The sequence below is a fragment of the Girardinichthys multiradiatus genome, chromosome 21 (assembly GCF_021462225.1).
Source record: "Girardinichthys multiradiatus isolate DD_20200921_A chromosome 21, DD_fGirMul_XY1, whole genome shotgun sequence".
NCBI lineage: Eukaryota > Metazoa > Chordata > Actinopteri > Cyprinodontiformes > Goodeidae > Girardinichthys > Girardinichthys multiradiatus.
In genome coordinates this window covers 15,583,556-15,600,489 of record NC_061813.1, presented here as the reverse complement: position 1 = coordinate 15,600,489, position 16,934 = coordinate 15,583,556, and the positions used below count along the sequence as shown (strand labels likewise).

The 16,934-nt window shown below is 40.7% G+C and overlaps 2 protein-coding genes across 3 annotated transcripts; one reads left to right on the top strand and one right to left on the bottom strand.

Moving 5' to 3' along the window:
- Positions 1-4,746: 4,746 nt before the first annotated feature.
- psme1 (proteasome activator subunit 1) lies at positions 4,747-12,723 on the top strand. Of its 2 annotated transcripts, none has more exons than XM_047350421.1 (11): positions 4,747-5,027; positions 5,298-5,330; positions 5,448-5,510; positions 5,642-5,755; positions 8,307-8,370; positions 9,087-9,184; positions 9,341-9,409; positions 9,524-9,591; positions 10,964-11,018; positions 11,981-12,067; positions 12,476-12,723. In XM_047350421.1, the coding sequence occupies exons 1-11, from the start codon at positions 4,989-4,991 to the stop codon at positions 12,554-12,556; spliced, it is 771 nt and encodes a 256-aa protein (XP_047206377.1). In that variant the 5' UTR covers positions 4,747-4,988; the 3' UTR covers positions 12,557-12,723. The 2 variants fall into 2 exon arrangements, with proteins under 2 accessions (XP_047206377.1, XP_047206378.1); XM_047350422.1 differs by having other exon boundaries at positions 4,750-5,027; positions 8,313-8,370.
- Positions 12,724-12,740: 17 nt separating this feature from the next.
- Positions 12,741-16,257, bottom strand: LOC124858398 (fat storage-inducing transmembrane protein 1). The gene is made up of 2 exons (XM_047350420.1): positions 15,869-16,257; positions 12,741-13,426 (listed from the first exon to the last, which is right to left on the bottom strand). The coding sequence occupies exons 1-2, from the start codon at positions 16,153-16,155 to the stop codon at positions 12,757-12,759; spliced, it is 957 nt and encodes a 318-aa protein (XP_047206376.1). The 5' UTR covers positions 16,156-16,257; the 3' UTR covers positions 12,741-12,756.
- Positions 16,258-16,934: the final 677 nt, after the last annotated feature.

Genomic DNA, 16,934 nt, shown 5'->3' with positions numbered 1-16,934 from the left:
CTGATTGTTTTTAATTGGAGATCCCCAAATAAAAACCCTAAGAAAATTATTGCAACCTCATCTACCACTGCTATAGCAAGCCATCTGCTTATTGGATATATAGTGAGATCTAGCTGTCCCCTTTAAAAGCTAGGTCTGCAGGCTTTTCCTGCAGACAAATGTTTCCTTTCTTTTCCTGTCTCTGGGTCGGCACTGCAGTTGTTTGTGCCAATGGATGAAGTTGTTGTGGTGTTGGAATAATTGAATATAGATTTATCTTATATATTTTCCTTTTCTTTAACTTGTCTATTTGATCTTTATAACCTTTCATGCTGTATGTGTGAGTAAGGATGTGATGAGTTTGTCTGCAGGCAAGGGTCAAAGGTGGAGCTGAGAAGGAAGCAGTCACAGATTAGGATGTCATAAAGATAAAGGCTGATTGTGCTGAACAGATGACACAACTGATCTTAAGAAGATGGAGACTGTGGAAGTGTGTTGTTACAAGATAATGGTGTTTATGACCTGTTTACAATGCAGCTGTTTTTCCCATCCTTAGAGAGCGACATTCATTGTAACTAGGGACCCCCGAAAGATAATAAAAAGAGTAGAACGGACAGGTGGTTTTCAGAGCGGTAGGAGATTTGTAACTGAAGCACATCTCTGTCCGTTCTCCTCGCAGCGAGTGAAATAACTAATTCTTTGTCTTTCTCTCCTTTTTGTGATGATTAGAAGTATTTTAGGTTGTTTAAACCTGACATGTGGCTTGCTCTGATGACTTTAAGATAGCTGGATGCAAAGGAAGAAGACCACATGTGCATTCAGTTTTACATGTAACTATGGATGGCTGCAATAGGTCAAACCTGGTGCAATAAGATTGGTTCCACAGACACAAACAAGTCCAAACATGGCCTGTGTACCTCCTCTCTCTTTGCCCCACTTTTTAAAAGATACATGAACTTTGTCCAGACCATTTCTCAACGTCATCTCTGAACTTGACAGAACTCTGTGAGCTTTTAATCAGTCACTCAGTCAAAATAAGTCAATAACAAGTAGTGTTTTCAATGCAAACAAGTCCAGCCTTTGCTCTTTGGATCGAGCCCTGAATTGCATGATCCTGAGTGGTTTAACTGCAGGCTGTCACACAGACCAAGTGTCTATCACAGGTCATTCATCTAGTCTCTGGATAGATTCACCTCTTAAAACATGGTAGTGTGGTATAAAACAACGCAAACACACAGAATCCTGTTAAGAGAGGGAGGCTCTGTCCTTTCTGTCCTCCCTGGAAGTTTTATTTGTTTTACACTTTGACCTGAGCAGGTTCACCACAACTCTGTCCACAGACGTTCTGACGAAAGAGACCCTGTGACAGCAGATGTACGACAGCAAATCCAATCAATTCTGGGTTCAGCCTCAAACTCTGCATTTAGTTGGAAGTTGTGTTGTCATATTGCTTTCACTGCGTACATCTGACATCAGATGAAATTTGTCCTCATATCGTTGAAAATTCATTCTTACGTCTCATATTAGTTCCATTCTTATGTTAAAAAAGCACAAATATCCAGACAAACTGGTTTAAATAGACATTGGAAACAGATATGGCTTGGATGGTAGCCAGCTACAAAGCAAACACAATGATTTCTATGTGTTTGCTCAAGGGCTGTTAATGTTTGTAGTAAATGTTCTCCTGCTGTTTGATACAAACCTCTTTCAAACTTCCGAGAAAGTAACAGCGCCACCTAGTGGAACCAGGCAGAACCTAAGACTTGCTGACTACAGGTCCTTCTCAAAATATTAGCATATTGTGATAAAGTTCATTATTTTCCATAATGTAATGATGAAAATTTAACATTCAGATATTTTAGATTCATTGCACACTAACTGAAATATTTAAGGTCTTTTATTGTCTTAATACGGATGATTGTGGCATACAGCTCATGAAAACCCAAAATTCCTATCTCACAAAATTAGCATATCATTAAAAGGGTCTCTAAACGAGCTATGAACCTAATCATCTGAATCAACGAGTTAACTCTAAACACCTGCAAAAGATTCCTGAGGCCTTTAAAACTCCCAGCCTGGTTCATCACTCAAAACCCCAATCATGGGTAAGACTGCTGTCCTGACTGCTGTCCAGAAGGCCACTATTGACACCCTCAAGCAAGAGGGTAAGACACAGAAAGAAATTTCTGAACGAATAGGCTGTTCCCAGAGTGCTGTATCAAGGCACCTCAGTGGGAAGTCTGTGGGAAGGAAAAAGTGTGGCAGAAAACGCTGCACAACGAGAAGAGGTGACCGGACCCTGAGGAAGATTGTGGAGAAGGGCCGATTCCAGACCTTGGGGGACCTGCGGAAGCAGTGGACTGAGTCTGGAGTAGAAACATCCAGAGCCACCGTGCACAGGCGTGTGCAGGAAATGGGCTACAGGTGCCGCATTCCCCAGGTTAAGCCACTTTTGAACCAGAAACAGCGGCAGAAGAGCCTGACCTGGGCTACAGAGAAGCAGCACTGGACTGTTGCTCAGTGGTCCAAAGTACTTTTTTTGGATGAAAGCAAATTCTGCATGTCATTCGGAAATCAAGGTGCCAGAGTCTGGAGGAAGACTGGGGAGAAGGAAATGCTAAAATGCCAGAAGTCCAGTGTCAAGTACCCACAGTCAGTGATGGTCTGGGGTGCCGTGTCAGCTGCTGGTGTTGGTCCACTGTGTTTTATCAAGGACAGGGTTAATGCAGCTAGCTATCAGGAGATTTTGGAGCACTTCATGCTTCCATCTGCTGAAAAGCTTTATGGAGATGAAGATTTCATTTTTCAGCACGACCTGGCACCTGCTCACAGTGCCAAAACCACTGGTAAATGGTTTACTGACCATGGTATCACTGTGCTCAATTGGCCTGCCAACTCTCCTGACCTGAACCCCATAGAGAATCTGTGGGATATTGTGAAGAGAACGTTGAGAGACTCAAGACCCAACACTCTGGATGAGCTAAAGGCCGCTATCGAAGCATCCTGGGCCTCCATAAGACCTCAGCAGTGCCACAGGCTGATTGCCTCCATGCCACGCCGCATTGAAGCAGTCATTTCTGCAAAAGGATTCCCGACCAAGTATTGAGTGCATAACTGTACATGATTATTTGAAGGTTGACGTTTTTTGTATTAAAAACACTTTTCTTTTATTGGTCGGATGAAATATGCTAATTTTGTGAGATAGGAATTTTGGGTTTTCATGAGCTGTATGCCAAAATCATCCGTATTAAGACAATAAAAGACCTGAAATATTTCAGTTAGTGTGCATTGAATCTAAAATATATGAATGTTAAATTTTCATCATTACATTATGGAAAATAATGAACTTTATCACAATATGCTAATATTTTGAGAAGGACCTGTATATTTAGAACCAAAAACCAGTAAGTTGAATTATTGGACTTAAAGGAAAAAGACAATATAAAAAAGAAAACTACAAAATATTAGTGTTAAAAATCTCTAAATATGAATAAATATAAGCACACATGCACTGATTTTTTTAACAGACTAAAATGCTAAATTAAAATTAACTGAACATACTAATATATTATAAACACACATAAAATGTTATATAATTATCCATCCATCATTTTTCTGTACCCTCTACATCCATACAGGGTCATGGGGGAGCTGGTGCCTATCTCCAGTGGTCTATGGGCTAGAGGCGGAGGTACATCCGTATTTGAATCTCCAATTCCACAACATCCCAAAGGTGCTCTGTTGTATTGACATTGGGTGACCGTGGAGGCGATTAGAGCACATAGAATTTATTCAAGTTTATTTATTCAACCAGCTTCAGATGGTTTGAGCTTTGTGACGTGGTGTATTATCCTGCTCGAAGTCTGAAACGGGATGGACATGGCTGTGATGTTCAAACAATGCTCAGTTCGTACTAAGGGAAACAGTGAGCCACTAAAGTATCCCAAACTATTACACCACCAGCAACCTGAACCTTTTATACAAGGTTGGATGCATAAAAGCTTAAATTTTGCTTACGTTAAGTTCGGACCCTTCCATGTCAATGTTGCAGTTGGACTAGGCAACATTATTCAAATCTGTGATTGGCCAATTTTAGTGATTCTGTGTGAAACGTGGCTTAAGTTCCCCGTTCTTAGCTGACAGGAGTTGCATCCAGTGTGGTATTCTGCTGCTATAGCCCTTCTGCTTCAAAGCATCCAACCATGGTATTCTGAATATTGTTTGAACTACTTTTTATCACCTTTAACCAGTCGGGTCATTCTCCTCTGACCCCTAACAACAATCTCTGTTTGCATCGTGGATATTTATTTAACTGAGTTCATCTCTGAATCAAATCGAAAAGCTTCTCGACATTTTTCTGCAGCACATTTTCAAATTATGTTAGTTTATTCCTTAGAATTCCTGTTATTGACCCTTAACCATTTTAATTGGTATATAAGTCACTTTTCAGCTTTTGCTCGCACTTTTAGTTCAGCCAATTTATATTGAAATCTCCCAGAAGATGGTTTTGCTGCGGCTGTTAAGCTATTTGAGTGATTTATTAAAGCCCTAATAAAATGAAACATCGTGTGAAGGAAGACTATGTTAAGTCACAATGTTAAACTTTATTGTTTTATGCTGAAGTTTAAACTTCAGGGAGCATTTTTTATGTTTTGGCTACAAATGTAGTCTAATGTTTCTAAGTCGATTTACCTTTGAGAATTTTCCTGCAGCCATTCCTGTCAGGGTCATTTGCTCTGGGAAGAGCTGCGGTGGAGCCGATTGAAACTACATTGCCCACAATGGACCGCGACTGCTCGCATAGAAATGGGGAAAGTACGGCGTAGTCACACAATGCGATCTACTTTCATTTTCGCTTTTTATGCTGAGTAACTGAGCACTTTCCGTGTTCTGCAAGGCGTCGAGTTACACATTGAAAAACGCATATTTTCATTGGTCTCAGCCGCTTTGGTCAAAGCTAAAACATTTTTATACGTCTATCAAAATAAGTTGTCATCTGCAGAGTGGACATGGCTTCTCCGGGTATTCAGCTCGAGTCGAAGAAACAGGTGAGCTCCTCAGCTAGCATGACGCGTTAAACAGAGCCAGTTGAAACCCGCTGTCCCTTTAAAACACCTGGACGGGGTGTTCGCGGTGCTAACAGGTGGGCTGGGGGCCAGCTCACTGCTGGCTTTGCTACGCAGGCAGACCTTTAGGGCTGAGGTCAGCTGAGGCGGCTCAGGTTGGCTTCACGGCCTGTAGCGATGCGTTGGGAAACATGATCCGAGCAGACGGCAGGTAGCCGCTATAAAAGTTTAAACGTGTTATTTTTGTTGCAGGTGGATGAATTCTGTCAAACACTCTCCAAAGAGGTGATGTGTTTTGTTTTTTATATATATATATATATATATATATATATATTTTTTTTTTTTTTATGTTTTACTGTCTGTAATTTTAAGAGTTTGTATTGATGTGAATTGTCTTAACAGGCAGAGCAGCTGCTTTCTAAATTTTTCCCTGAGAAGATTGAGCAGCTGCAGATGCTCCTGAAGGTATGAGGACCTTAAAGCGTTTCCAGACAAATAAACCCATTTTTGGTAGTCACAGGTTCTTTAAAATGAAACCAAAATCAGTTGTGGCCCATTTTCTGGAAACATCACAGCTTTGTGGTTCTTGTTGTTAGACATCTTTCAGCTGTGATGACCTGGCTTCCCTGAAGGCTCCACTGGACATTCCTATACCAGATCCTGCCAAAGAGGAGGCCAAGGAGGAGGCCAAACGCAAGAAGAAGGAGGAGGTCAGTCCTACCCCTCCAGGGTTTCAGGCTGATCATCTGAACAAAAATAGTGAATTGCAAAATCATGATTACAGAATATTGTTCAAGTAGTTAAAATGACCAGCAGCCTCATGTACAAACCAATGTTTTACGCACAACTCGGCATGTACCAAAATGAACTTCGCGTGAAAGTGTGCAGAACTTCACGCAAACTTTTGGCCTGCTGTGAAAATGTGCGGGAGACACGCAAACCTTTTCAATTGACACTGATAAAAACTACAGAGATCTAAATACACTAAGTTATGACTCCACTCAGTTTGGTTTAATTCATGGAGCATCAAACCTGATGTTTGAGCTTTTGAAATCTAAACCTGTATGATAAAACTGAATCACATCTGTAATAATAATAATACATTTTAATTGTATAGAGCTTTTAGAAAAAACTCAGACACTTTACAGGAGTCAAACAAAATTATAAGATCAAAACACTTAAGTACTTTAGACAAAGTCATAAAAGCAAAACACTTAAATACGTCACACTAGACATATAATCTAACCTCAAAAAATAACAGCCCACCTAAACATGATGCTAACATCCTCAGTTCGATGTAAACTGTACATGTTCCCTGTTTTTGTCACATGTCTGTGCGCTGAGGAGCATAAACTGCATGTAAAAGATCTAAGTGACACTTTCATTCTCATTGAAAAAGAAAACAGATTTATTCCTAACAAGTCAGGTTTGATAATTCATCAGGGGGACAACTGTAGACATTCACACCTGTCCATGAATAGCTGCGTAAAGTTATACATAATTGTGGAACGATGGCAGCTTTGGCACAGCTGAAGGACTGAAGAAGTGGGAGGGAGCGTTTTCTTTTCAGTGATCGTACTGACCTGCTGGCACGTGATGATGCGTGGCTTATGAACCAGTTCTGCACGGAGGTGGTCTCATTGTTACAGAAAGAAACCAGGAGGAACCGTGCATCGCTTGTGCCAGTTAAAGTTCTCACTACGCTGCGGCCTTTTCAACCGGAGCTTTTCAGACAGAGCTGTCAGGCGTATAACGGTCATCCCTGAGCCGGGCCATGTGGAACGGCCTCATCTGAATGTTGCTAAGATATATATTAATTTCCCATAAATTTTGACAAAAAAGGTGAACATGATATTACAATTTGCAGCAAGAAGTTGGTTTCTAAATGTAATCAGAGCTATGGTCTTCACTCGTATTGCTATAAGGGACCCATCTGTAAGTGAACATGCTTTTGTAAACAGAAACCTTATTTTTTATCAGTTTATGTGCAACCTATTTGTGATGCGCAAATGTGTCTCACCAATGCAATGGCACAATGGCCCCCCTAACTCATGATTCCTTTAAACTATAATAACTATTATTCTAATTATGACAGTTATGTTGCTTTTTGTTGTGACGTCCTGAATCGTTTACAGATTTAAAGTACTTCACCTGGTTTGTATAGTGACAGTTTTTCTAATAGAAATATGGGAGCAATGTTCACCCCAGCTATAACCGAGCTCAATTCAGAAGCTAGGTAGCGCCGTTTGGATTTGACTCATAAATTGCTAAATATTTTTTATTTCGGTCAAGGATTGTAATTCAGCTCCAACCGTGTTAACGGCATTTAACCTTCATGCCACTCCATTTTTGCGTCCACCTCATATTCAGTGAATCCCCTATTTCTTGCCTGAGTGATCGTCGCCGTTGCCATGGTTATTTGGGTGCCTTCCGGCTATTTATACTATTCTGCATATGTCTTTATGGGCGGGCATCCCGTGGTTTAAGCGCCACATGCAGCTGCGCCCAATTCACCACAAATAAGGATGTGTGAAGACTACGTGTGCGGTGACATTCAGACGCACGGTGTTGTACATCTGAATTTTCTTTTTATGCACCGCAAGTTTCAGAGTTTCTCCTATCGTCAACTTTTAGTAGGAAAGCTGCTCACTCTTTTGTACATGAGGCCCCCGGATTAAATAACATAAATGTAATGCTTTCTTTTTGAAAAATTCTCCCAACTTTTACATTTCTCATGAATATAGCTTCTTAAATGAGCTCTTCAGACCAGTGTTTTTATTTTGTTTTATTTTTAAGCACTGAAAAAGTGTCCCTGGTTGCCATGGCAACCAATCGGTGGGAAGTCTTTCCACTACTTTTATAAACTCCAAGATGTGTGGGCCTTTTGTTTCAGATGATGCATCCTTCTTCTTAACCTTTAATTTAGCATTTTTAAAGTCTTAGCTCAAGCACTCGCAGGTTTTTCAAAAAACAGTCCAAATATAAACATCGCTGACTGTAAAATAAATATTACATACTATCGGGAATACCTTTGATGTCTTTTTTTTGCTCAAAATGTTGCTGATGGTTTTTTAGAGGATTACATTAAAACTAACTGGAATATTGTCTGTGTCGCACGTTTTAGGAGGAAAATGTATTTGCAAATGCTGGTAGAAGTCGGAGCATGTTAATTTCATTAGCCAAATAACACACATGTGTGAGCCGTTCAAGAGATAAACAAGTCATAAAAAAACATTTGACAAGAGGCTTTCTGTTCTGGAGTTGCAGAAGGAGGCGAAGGAGGGGAAGAAGGACAAAGACAGCGATAAAGAGGAGGAGGATTCAGGTAAACGGGAGCACCGGAGAACAAAAAAAGCTGTTTTCCCAACATTAATTACACAGCCTTGCAATACTTTTCATTATCCATGAACCTTTTTACATTTTTTCACATTGTGTTTCATGGGAGATATCATGTGATAGAACAACACAATGTAGTACAGAATTAGGAAGTGAGAGAGAAAGGAGATGCAGTTTTAAAAATGTTCTGCAGATAAAAATCTGAAGTGTTGCGTGCCGATATAATCATGAATATATTTGCTCACTCTTTGCAAAATTGCTCAAGCTCAGTAACTGACAGATCATTTGTGGACAGAAATTTGTTTGCTATTAACTCCATCCAGTTTCCTGGTAAAGAAAAGGATTCCCTCAGCATGATGTTGCCACCGCCATGTTTTGCAATGTGGATGACCTATTCAGGGTCATGTGTTGCCAGGGGCCTCCTGGCTTCTTCTTTGATTACTGCTCTCTTTGTCAGTTTAGGTGGACGCCCAAATAATATTTTATCACACACATCAGGACTTAGTTGCACTTCAAAGGAAGCGACGGGTGGGGGTTGGGGGGTCGATGGGTACTTTTCTAATGCACTGCAAACTGTTGATTCTAATTATAAACAGATAAGATTTTTTTTTTTAAATCTAAATGGAAACCAGCTGCAATACCGTCTCACTAAAGAACTCGTGTGTGATACTGTGACCAAGTCTTCTCTCATTGTCTGCCCTCCAGGGCCTCCTTGTGGTCCCATCTGTAGCAATGAGAGAGTGGAGAGTCTTTTGAATGAGGTCAAACCTGAGATCCAGACTCTGAAGGAGAAGCTCAACACAGTCAGTCACTTGTTTTTCTTTTAGTCCCACAGCTTTACTGTATGGTTCCCTTCTGTTGGCCTGTGCAAAGCCTATATGAGGAATGATATTATGTCTGCTTCTCATGGGATGATTTTAACATGTTTATTAGTAAGCTAGTCAATGTTTTCCTGCCAGGTGTCAATGTGGGTGCAACTGCAGATTCCCAGGATCGAAGATGGTAACAATTTTGGAGTGGCTGTACAGGTTGGTAACAACTGAAAATCTGCTAGTAAAGTGTTGGCATGTTTTTAACGTTGTGCCCTGAGTGAACTCCAATGATCTTGAGCTGAACTTTAAATGTTCGATCTCGTCTGACAGGAGAAAGTGTTTGAGCTGCTGACCAACACGCGCACCAAGATTGAAGCTTTCCAGACTCAGATTTCAAAGTGAGCGCCAGCTATTGTGTGCAGGGTTTTTGGCTGAAGATGAAAAGAAGCTGATGTAACCGTTTCTGTCTCTGGTCCTTTTCATTCTTTCTTGTCAGTTCTGTGATTGGAATTGCAAACATGTATGTTGTCTCAACCTCAGCAGATGCAACATGTATACTGGAAGCGTTTCTGATCCCCTGAGCTTTGATTTAAAGGCACTCATTAGCTCCACTGATATGTCTGAATAAAAAATAAAGGGGGCCACAGTCTTATGGTCTTTAAAAGCTACACTTAGTCCTACTGCTGCTAAAACAACATACTAATTATTATAATTATAGTAATTTTCTCTATATTTATTTATTATTTTATAGCAGAACAACCTAGAACCATTACTACAGTAAATATACCAACTACCTGTAGTATAACTAGTACTATACTGAATCTAAGCGCCTGCTACATTCAGTATTTAGAGTTTATTGTGCAGGATATTAGACCTTTTTGCTATTATGGTTTCTGTTAATACAGATGCAACAGGCTGATGTTAGCAGTTTAATCATCAGAGCTATCACCTACTACACCGTGGCAACTATTTTAAAATGGTGCCTTGATAGGAGCGATGGGTGGCGCTCCACTGTCTTCCACGCCATGATTGTCCACATTTTGTACAACCAGAAATATTTCATAGCTGCTGGATGAAGTGTAGTAGGCGTCTTTCAGCCAGGTTGCTTTGGAGGGTGCAGCAGCAGGTGGGGGAGGGGCTGCATTGCATTGAACTATGCTCCGTACTGCTGGAGAAAAACTCATCACTCTGGCATCTCAGGAACATTATGGAGGAGTATTTTAGCATCTTTGAAACTTTTAACTTGTTCTTACTTTAGAGTAGCTTGGTGCTGGTAACCAGCCAATGCTTAGTGCTCTTTACCCTCGACTCAAATCACTGGAGCCAACACAAAACGGGACTTAAAGCAGTTAGTAAAAAACAAAAGGGCCTTCTGTGGTAACCTGCTGTTAGGCTTTGTGGACAAACAGACCTCGAGATGTTTGACACAGTCCGAAAGAACAAAACTGGATGGAGACCAAGTTTGTATTTAAGTGTGAAGGTTTGAACTTTATTTGTAACACAGTCAGCACTAATGCAAAATCTCATACATTTTCAATAGAGCAAAATGATCTTTTCTGAGACAAAACACTGTTCCTCTATGACATAGCAATGGACGACAATGTTTAACATTTTTAGCCAATCGCTGCAAAGAGGACATTTCTCAGTGAAACTGAACATGTCTGTCAGTTGTCATCTTTCTTATACTCTGACTTTGTGACTTGGTTCCAAAGATAAGTAATATGTTATATCTGGTAAGATTTTGTGAGTAACTCTTCTTTGCTGTGCCAGGTATTACAGTGAGAGAGGTGATGCTGTGGCCAAGGCCTCCAAACAGCCCCATGTGGTCAGTATCAGTCATGTTTATCTGCATTGTGATTAAGGTCCTTGGGTAAAGTGGACATTGCTTTTTCACATTTTGTCATGTTCCCACTATTATATGCGGGATTTTTATGCCAGTTTTTGTCCCTGAGGACAAACGAGCACACATCCTGTTGAATGTGACATGTAGCCAATCAGAAAGCGAGATGCAGGGGAATTACTCTGAACTCATGTTTGATCGTGAGAGGTTTTGCTTGATTCCATGTCTTGACATCTGAATGTTTTTGAGTGAAAACTGTTTGTGTGAAAATCAGTGTAAAATTTTTAAGATCCTGTGTGAACCATAAATTGATGGGAAAAGACATGGTTTTCAAAAATGTTTACAAATCTGAAAAGTGTGGCATGCATTTCCTTTTTTTTACCCATAGAGACACGTCTAAATAAAATACAGTGCAACCAGTTACCTTCAGAAGTCAGATAATGGGCAACAAGAGCACTAATCAGATAAGCAGTCAAGAGGGCCGTGGTATCTCTGGGGGAGCTGCAGAGATCTGCAGCACAGATGCAAAATGCTTGGTGTGAGAGAAAACTATTGTAAAGATCAATATTTCACCATGAAACATGTTGGTAGCTGCATCATGCTGTGGGGATGCTGCCACTGCAGACGGCATGAGTGGGATGGAGATTCACCTTCCAGCAGGACTGTGACAATGGAACGGTTTCGAAATGGCCTAGTCAAAGCCTAAACCTAAATCAGATTTAGGCATTGTGGCCAGACCTAAGTTTAAACCTGTGGAGGACTGAATAAAAATGCATGCCACATTTTTTGATTTTTTTGATTTGTAACAAATGTGAAAAATATGAATCCCTTCCACTTCAGAACTGCGTTTTGTGGTTGCAACGTGACAAAATGTTAAATGTTGCATAGACAGAAGTGCACCCTGCATCCTCCTCAGCTTGTAACTTTTCTCCTCCTTTCTGCTGCAGGGAGACTACAGACAGCTGGTTCATGAACTGGACCAGTACCAGTACAGCGAGCTCCGTCTTGTGGTCCTGGACATCCGCAACACATACGTAAGGCACAATACCATCTATTATTAGACTGATTTAAAAACAAAAAACTAAGAGGACGTTGTAAATCACATGTATTAAACAGGACACACCATCTGCTGTGTTTTCAATCAGATCTCTAGTATGTTAATGATTCCAGCTGTGTCCAAGCAGCAGGGTGATGGTTAAGTGGTATCCATTCATTGTTAATAGGAAGGCAATTAAACTAATTGCTTTGCTTGTGTTAAATGGATTAGTGCTCCATATCCTGTCCATTAACGCGTGCTGCTCGGCCCTTTGGTCATTGTCCTCCCGTGTTTGATTCTGGTGATGAAGAAGCTTGTGATAAAAGGGACTGTTGGACATGACTACAGCCCACTCTGTCTCCTCATGATGATTTCATCCTGCTGTGTTGTCTCTATCTCTCTCCAGGCGGTGCTGTTTGACATCATTAACAAGAACTATGACAAGATTAAGAAGCCCAGAGGAGACGGGAAAGCTCTCATCTACTGAGACTGGCGACAGGCTTTCCTGGTTTTTTTTAAACAAGCTACTGCTACTGTTGTATAACACTGATTGAGTTCCAAAACACATGTCCTGACAGAAATGATCTAGTTCTCTCGCAGTGCTGCATGCATTTTGTTTAAGATTACAAAAATAAAGCAACAAGATTCTTGTAAGTCTTCTGCTACTTACTTTGAAAAAAGGTTGAACTACTGGGAGTGTTTATCAGAGTCTGTGCTGGTAAAAAGGCCCTCTCCTGGCAAACCAGGGGACCCCTCACTGGGTGTTAGCCGGTACCATCCCTGATAGAGGCTCCTCCACCCCAGGTAGCCCAGAGCTCCTCCCAGCTGCTGAGAGGGCCACGCAGGGAAGTATGCGAGCAAGCACAGAAGCAAGACCATCCATATGAAGAGCAGAACAACACAGAGGAGGAATAGAACCCTTAATGGCGCACTAGGAGACCTATGAAAACGCTTCTCTTGTGCCAGGTGACGACCGAAGACAGACAGTTCCTCCACAAGCAGCAGGCAGGACAGGCAGAGGATGAGGGTTTCCTGGGAAACTTCATAACCTCTCCACATCATGTTAGCTTTAAGGCATGACGCCTTGGTCTGGTCTTCATGCAGGAGCAGCAGAGGCTGCGCTGAGGCGGAGCTCTGGGTATCCTGGACAGGGGCCAGGGGTTCGTAACAGGCACCAGCTGCATCCTCCAGGAGGGTCAAAAGGCGCCGGCATCCCCACCACAGCAGACCTGCGAGCCCAATCCGAGAGAGGTGGCGCAGGGTAAGGGAGATAGAGCGGCGAGCTGAGAAGGAGAGGAGGATGATGAAGGAGCCTGTGAGGATGCAGGTCCAGCCCCAAGTAGACCTGAGGAACTTCCTGTAAAAGGGAGTAGAACCAGAAGCCTTTTGTAAGGTGAAAACATAATGTTCAAATGGCACTAAAATACATAATTTACCCGCCCAATACACCGCAAATCACTCGAGGCTCAGATGAAAAGGAAAAAAACAAAGAAAAGGTCTTGATTAGATTTAGAAATCTTGATCTGGAGCCAAAATTAGTTCATTAAAAGGCTGAGTGAGTCTTCGAGGAGCAGAGGTGGGTCTTTACTTGCTATCTAATCTATGAAAGAAACTATCCATATTAAAAAAAGGTTGAACAAATCTGAAAAGTTTACTCTGATAAGAAGGAGCCAGACTTTGTCCAGAGCGCCTGTACTTGGAGGCATCTGAAAGAAACCTTTTCCTTTTTTCTACACCAGCTCTTAGGTTTGTATTTGATGTTCGGAAAATAATTTCATGATTAAGAGACTGTTTTATAAGCGCTGGAAAGATTTGTTCAGCAAGTGGCGGAAGTGTCTTAGATAAAAAAAAAACTTTACTGAACTTTAACAATGACAAGAAGTACAGCTGTGGGTAAAGCTCAAAATCATGCTTTTATTTCCGTACATGAAATTGCATAGTGAAAACTACATGCTAATCAAAGCCAATTCACGAAGAAAAATTTAATTAAACTGAGAGGAAAGTGAGAAAAAATGATAGTTTTGGTGGAAGATTTAGCTTTCCTGTGAACCACGGAATAAATATAGTCATATTCTTTTTTTTAAATATATATAATCATATTCAATTAAGTAGAATATTACTGAAAAGCTCATTTACTTCACTAAGTGAAACATATACAGAATAATTCCACACAGACTGATGTTTTCAAACATTTATTTTTGTATTTATGATTTTCTGCTCACAGCTAATGATACCAGAACATTTGAGGTTATAATATTAAATCAGAGCAATAAAAGAAACATTTTAATACAGAGAAGTGGGCTTAACAAAAAGTATGTTTAATACCTGCCTAAAGGTTACTTTGAAAAGGGCCTCACTGGACCACATTTTTGTAACTATGACTGTAGTTATATAACCACTATGAACTGCTTCACAATTGTGTTGCATGAAGTCGACCAGCTTCTGGCTCCTGTGAACATGTGCTCAGCCCAGGACGATTGGACTACAATCCACAGGTCCTCTGCATTTTCTGGTGTTCCCTCAGAAACGGGCTGCTTGATGTCACCACACAAGTTTCCTATTGGATTACAGTCCAGGGATTGGACCGGCCACTCCACAATGTTAACATAGACTAGAATCAAGATGCTGCTTGCTCACTGGTCTGTAGGAGTCGTTGTCTCTTTGAAACACCCTTTTTAAGGGAATTCCCTCTTCAGCATAAGAAAACACGAGTTCTTCAAATATTTTGTATGTATTCCAACTGATCGGTGATATGTGATAAGCTTGTCACTGTAGTGTTAGAAACGTCCCCATATCATGATGCCTGAGCCACCGTGCTTCACAGTGAAGGCTTGAATTCAGATTTTAGGGGTCATCTGACAAGCTGGGAATAACCCTGGTAAAACCCTGTGTATTACAAGTACGACATTAACCATAATTCACCATTTGTGTGAAACTGGAATTAGCCAGAAAATAGGGGAATGGGATATGAAATAATAAGACAGGATGAAATGGGAACCAATGATGAAATATAAGGATGTAATGATAGTAAAAAAGTGCTAATAGTGTAATAAGAGAGCAGGAGAGGTGAGATTTTGTTGCTCTCAGGATTCCTTCCCTGCATTGTTCTGCCTGTTTTTTCGTCTGGCTAAATAAATGCACCTGGGTGGTGTTTCTTGCAGATACCTAGGCTTCACAAAGGCATCTTCTAATCTCATCACCCTTGAGTTGATCATTAACTCTTTGTAATTTTGGCTATTTTATGATCCATTAGGAAGCTAGTTTTTAGTTTTCTTCCACATCTTTCTGGTTTTGGTTTCCATTTTGAAGCATTCTAGATCATTTTAGTGGAGTAGCATCATTTTCTGTATTTCTCTATCAATCTTTTCCTCTTTCCAAGGGAATTGGAGTACGTGGTTCTTCTAAATGTCTAAAATGACCCATTTTACGTTCTTTACTTCATACTTCATACTTAAAACATGACCAACTGGATGAAGGGACAAAGCAGAATAATTTCGGGCTTCTGGATAAAACTTCCCAAAGCACCAACCTGAATTATTATGCTTAAAACCCATTTTCTTACAGGAAACCAGTCAATTTAAATAAAGATAAACGCTCAAAATGCATAATGTTTCTTATAATTACAACTATCAGGTTATAATTTCAGTTTTATTCTCTTATAACCCCATAAGTAGGTTTTTATCATATTTCCATTTCATTTCAGATGACATTCCTGTTATTTATTCATGTAAGCATTTTACACACAACAGTCTATATAAAACGCTGGCAGCAGAACCCAGACCTAGTTTAAAGCTCTCACCTGTACAAGTAGTGGTTGCCGTTAGCAAAGATGCTGTACTTGGAAACCCAGAAACTCACCACAGGCCCAAAGAGTACCAGTCCAGACAGCATGAGGTGAAAATGCTTTTGGACCAGGCTGCTTCCTAAAATCCAGGCCAGGATGCTGGTAATAAGCTCCAGAGCAGCATTCAGAGGTCTGAGGATGAATCTGCCGGGGAGAATCACCTCTGCAGCTATCTTTTGCAGCTTTTCTAAGTTGATTTCTGCAGTGAAGCTTTTGGAGGCGTTTTCAGTCATTGGATCCATAAGTCAATGCGGGTGGTCTAGCTTATTTGTTGCTTAACAAGCTGGAGTTCTGTTGGTGTCTCTCTTTTGTCTGTGAAAGGCACACAACTGTGTGGCTGTCACGCATGCAGCAGACCACATGGTATATAAAAATACAACAACTCTGCCCCCTTTACCCTTAAACCCCCCCTCTATCTGAACACAGCCTGATAGATGAGACGTGTTAATGCATGCTGCTGCGGCAAATGACCCCATTATTTGTTCAAAGCAGTGGTACATTATTGGAAACTTAGAATACTAAACAGACTCCTTGGCTTCCAGTCAAAACGTATTTTTGCTATTAAATTTCAAAGAACTACACTGACATAGATGATCTGGCTTCTTTTTCTGATTCTCCTCTCATTTCTGTCTTATAGAATTGACTGTTGGAGGCAAAGCTATTTTAAGTTCCTGCTGGCCATCATTTGATCGGAAAAAAATACCAGCATTTCTCACAATGTTATCAGATTTTTTTACTTCCAAGGCAGGTCATCAGGCGAGATCCCCTTTAAGCCTTTTTATATCCGAGCCAAAAACTGACCACTTCCATTCCTTCCTTTGGATTCCTGTGCTAAAAACAGGGTCAGCTGGTCCTGCTACTCCCACAAAGAGCTTACAGATTCACTCTCCGATAGCTGAACACGTAACCGACCTTTAAAGTAAAACTGAAGTTGGTGGGTTTTAAACCAATCAGATTTATTATGCTGGAACAGTGGGTGTAAATGAATCAGGCCCGCCAAAGAATCTCAGTCTAATTTTAG

Excerpts from the sequence above, each read along its gene's own strand:
- psme1 (XM_047350421.1), top strand. The coding sequence starts at position 4,989 with ATGGCTTCTCCGGGTATTCAGCTCGAGTCGAAGAAACAG. Across the intron at positions 5,331-5,447 it reads GTCAAACACTCTCCAAAGAG|GCAGAGCAGCTGCTTTCTAA; the intron begins GTGATGTGTTTT and ends TTGTCTTAACAG. Across the intron at positions 9,185-9,340 it reads TGAAGGAGAAGCTCAACACA|GTGTCAATGTGGGTGCAACT; the intron begins GTCAGTCACTTG and ends TTTTCCTGCCAG.
- LOC124858398 (XM_047350420.1), bottom strand. The coding sequence starts at position 16,155 with ATGGATCCAATGACTGAAAACGCCTCCAAAAGCTTCACTGCAGAAATC. Across the intron at positions 13,427-15,868 it reads GGCAACCACTACTTGTACAG|GAAGTTCCTCAGGTCTACTT; the intron begins GTGAGAGCTTTA and ends TCCCTTTTACAG.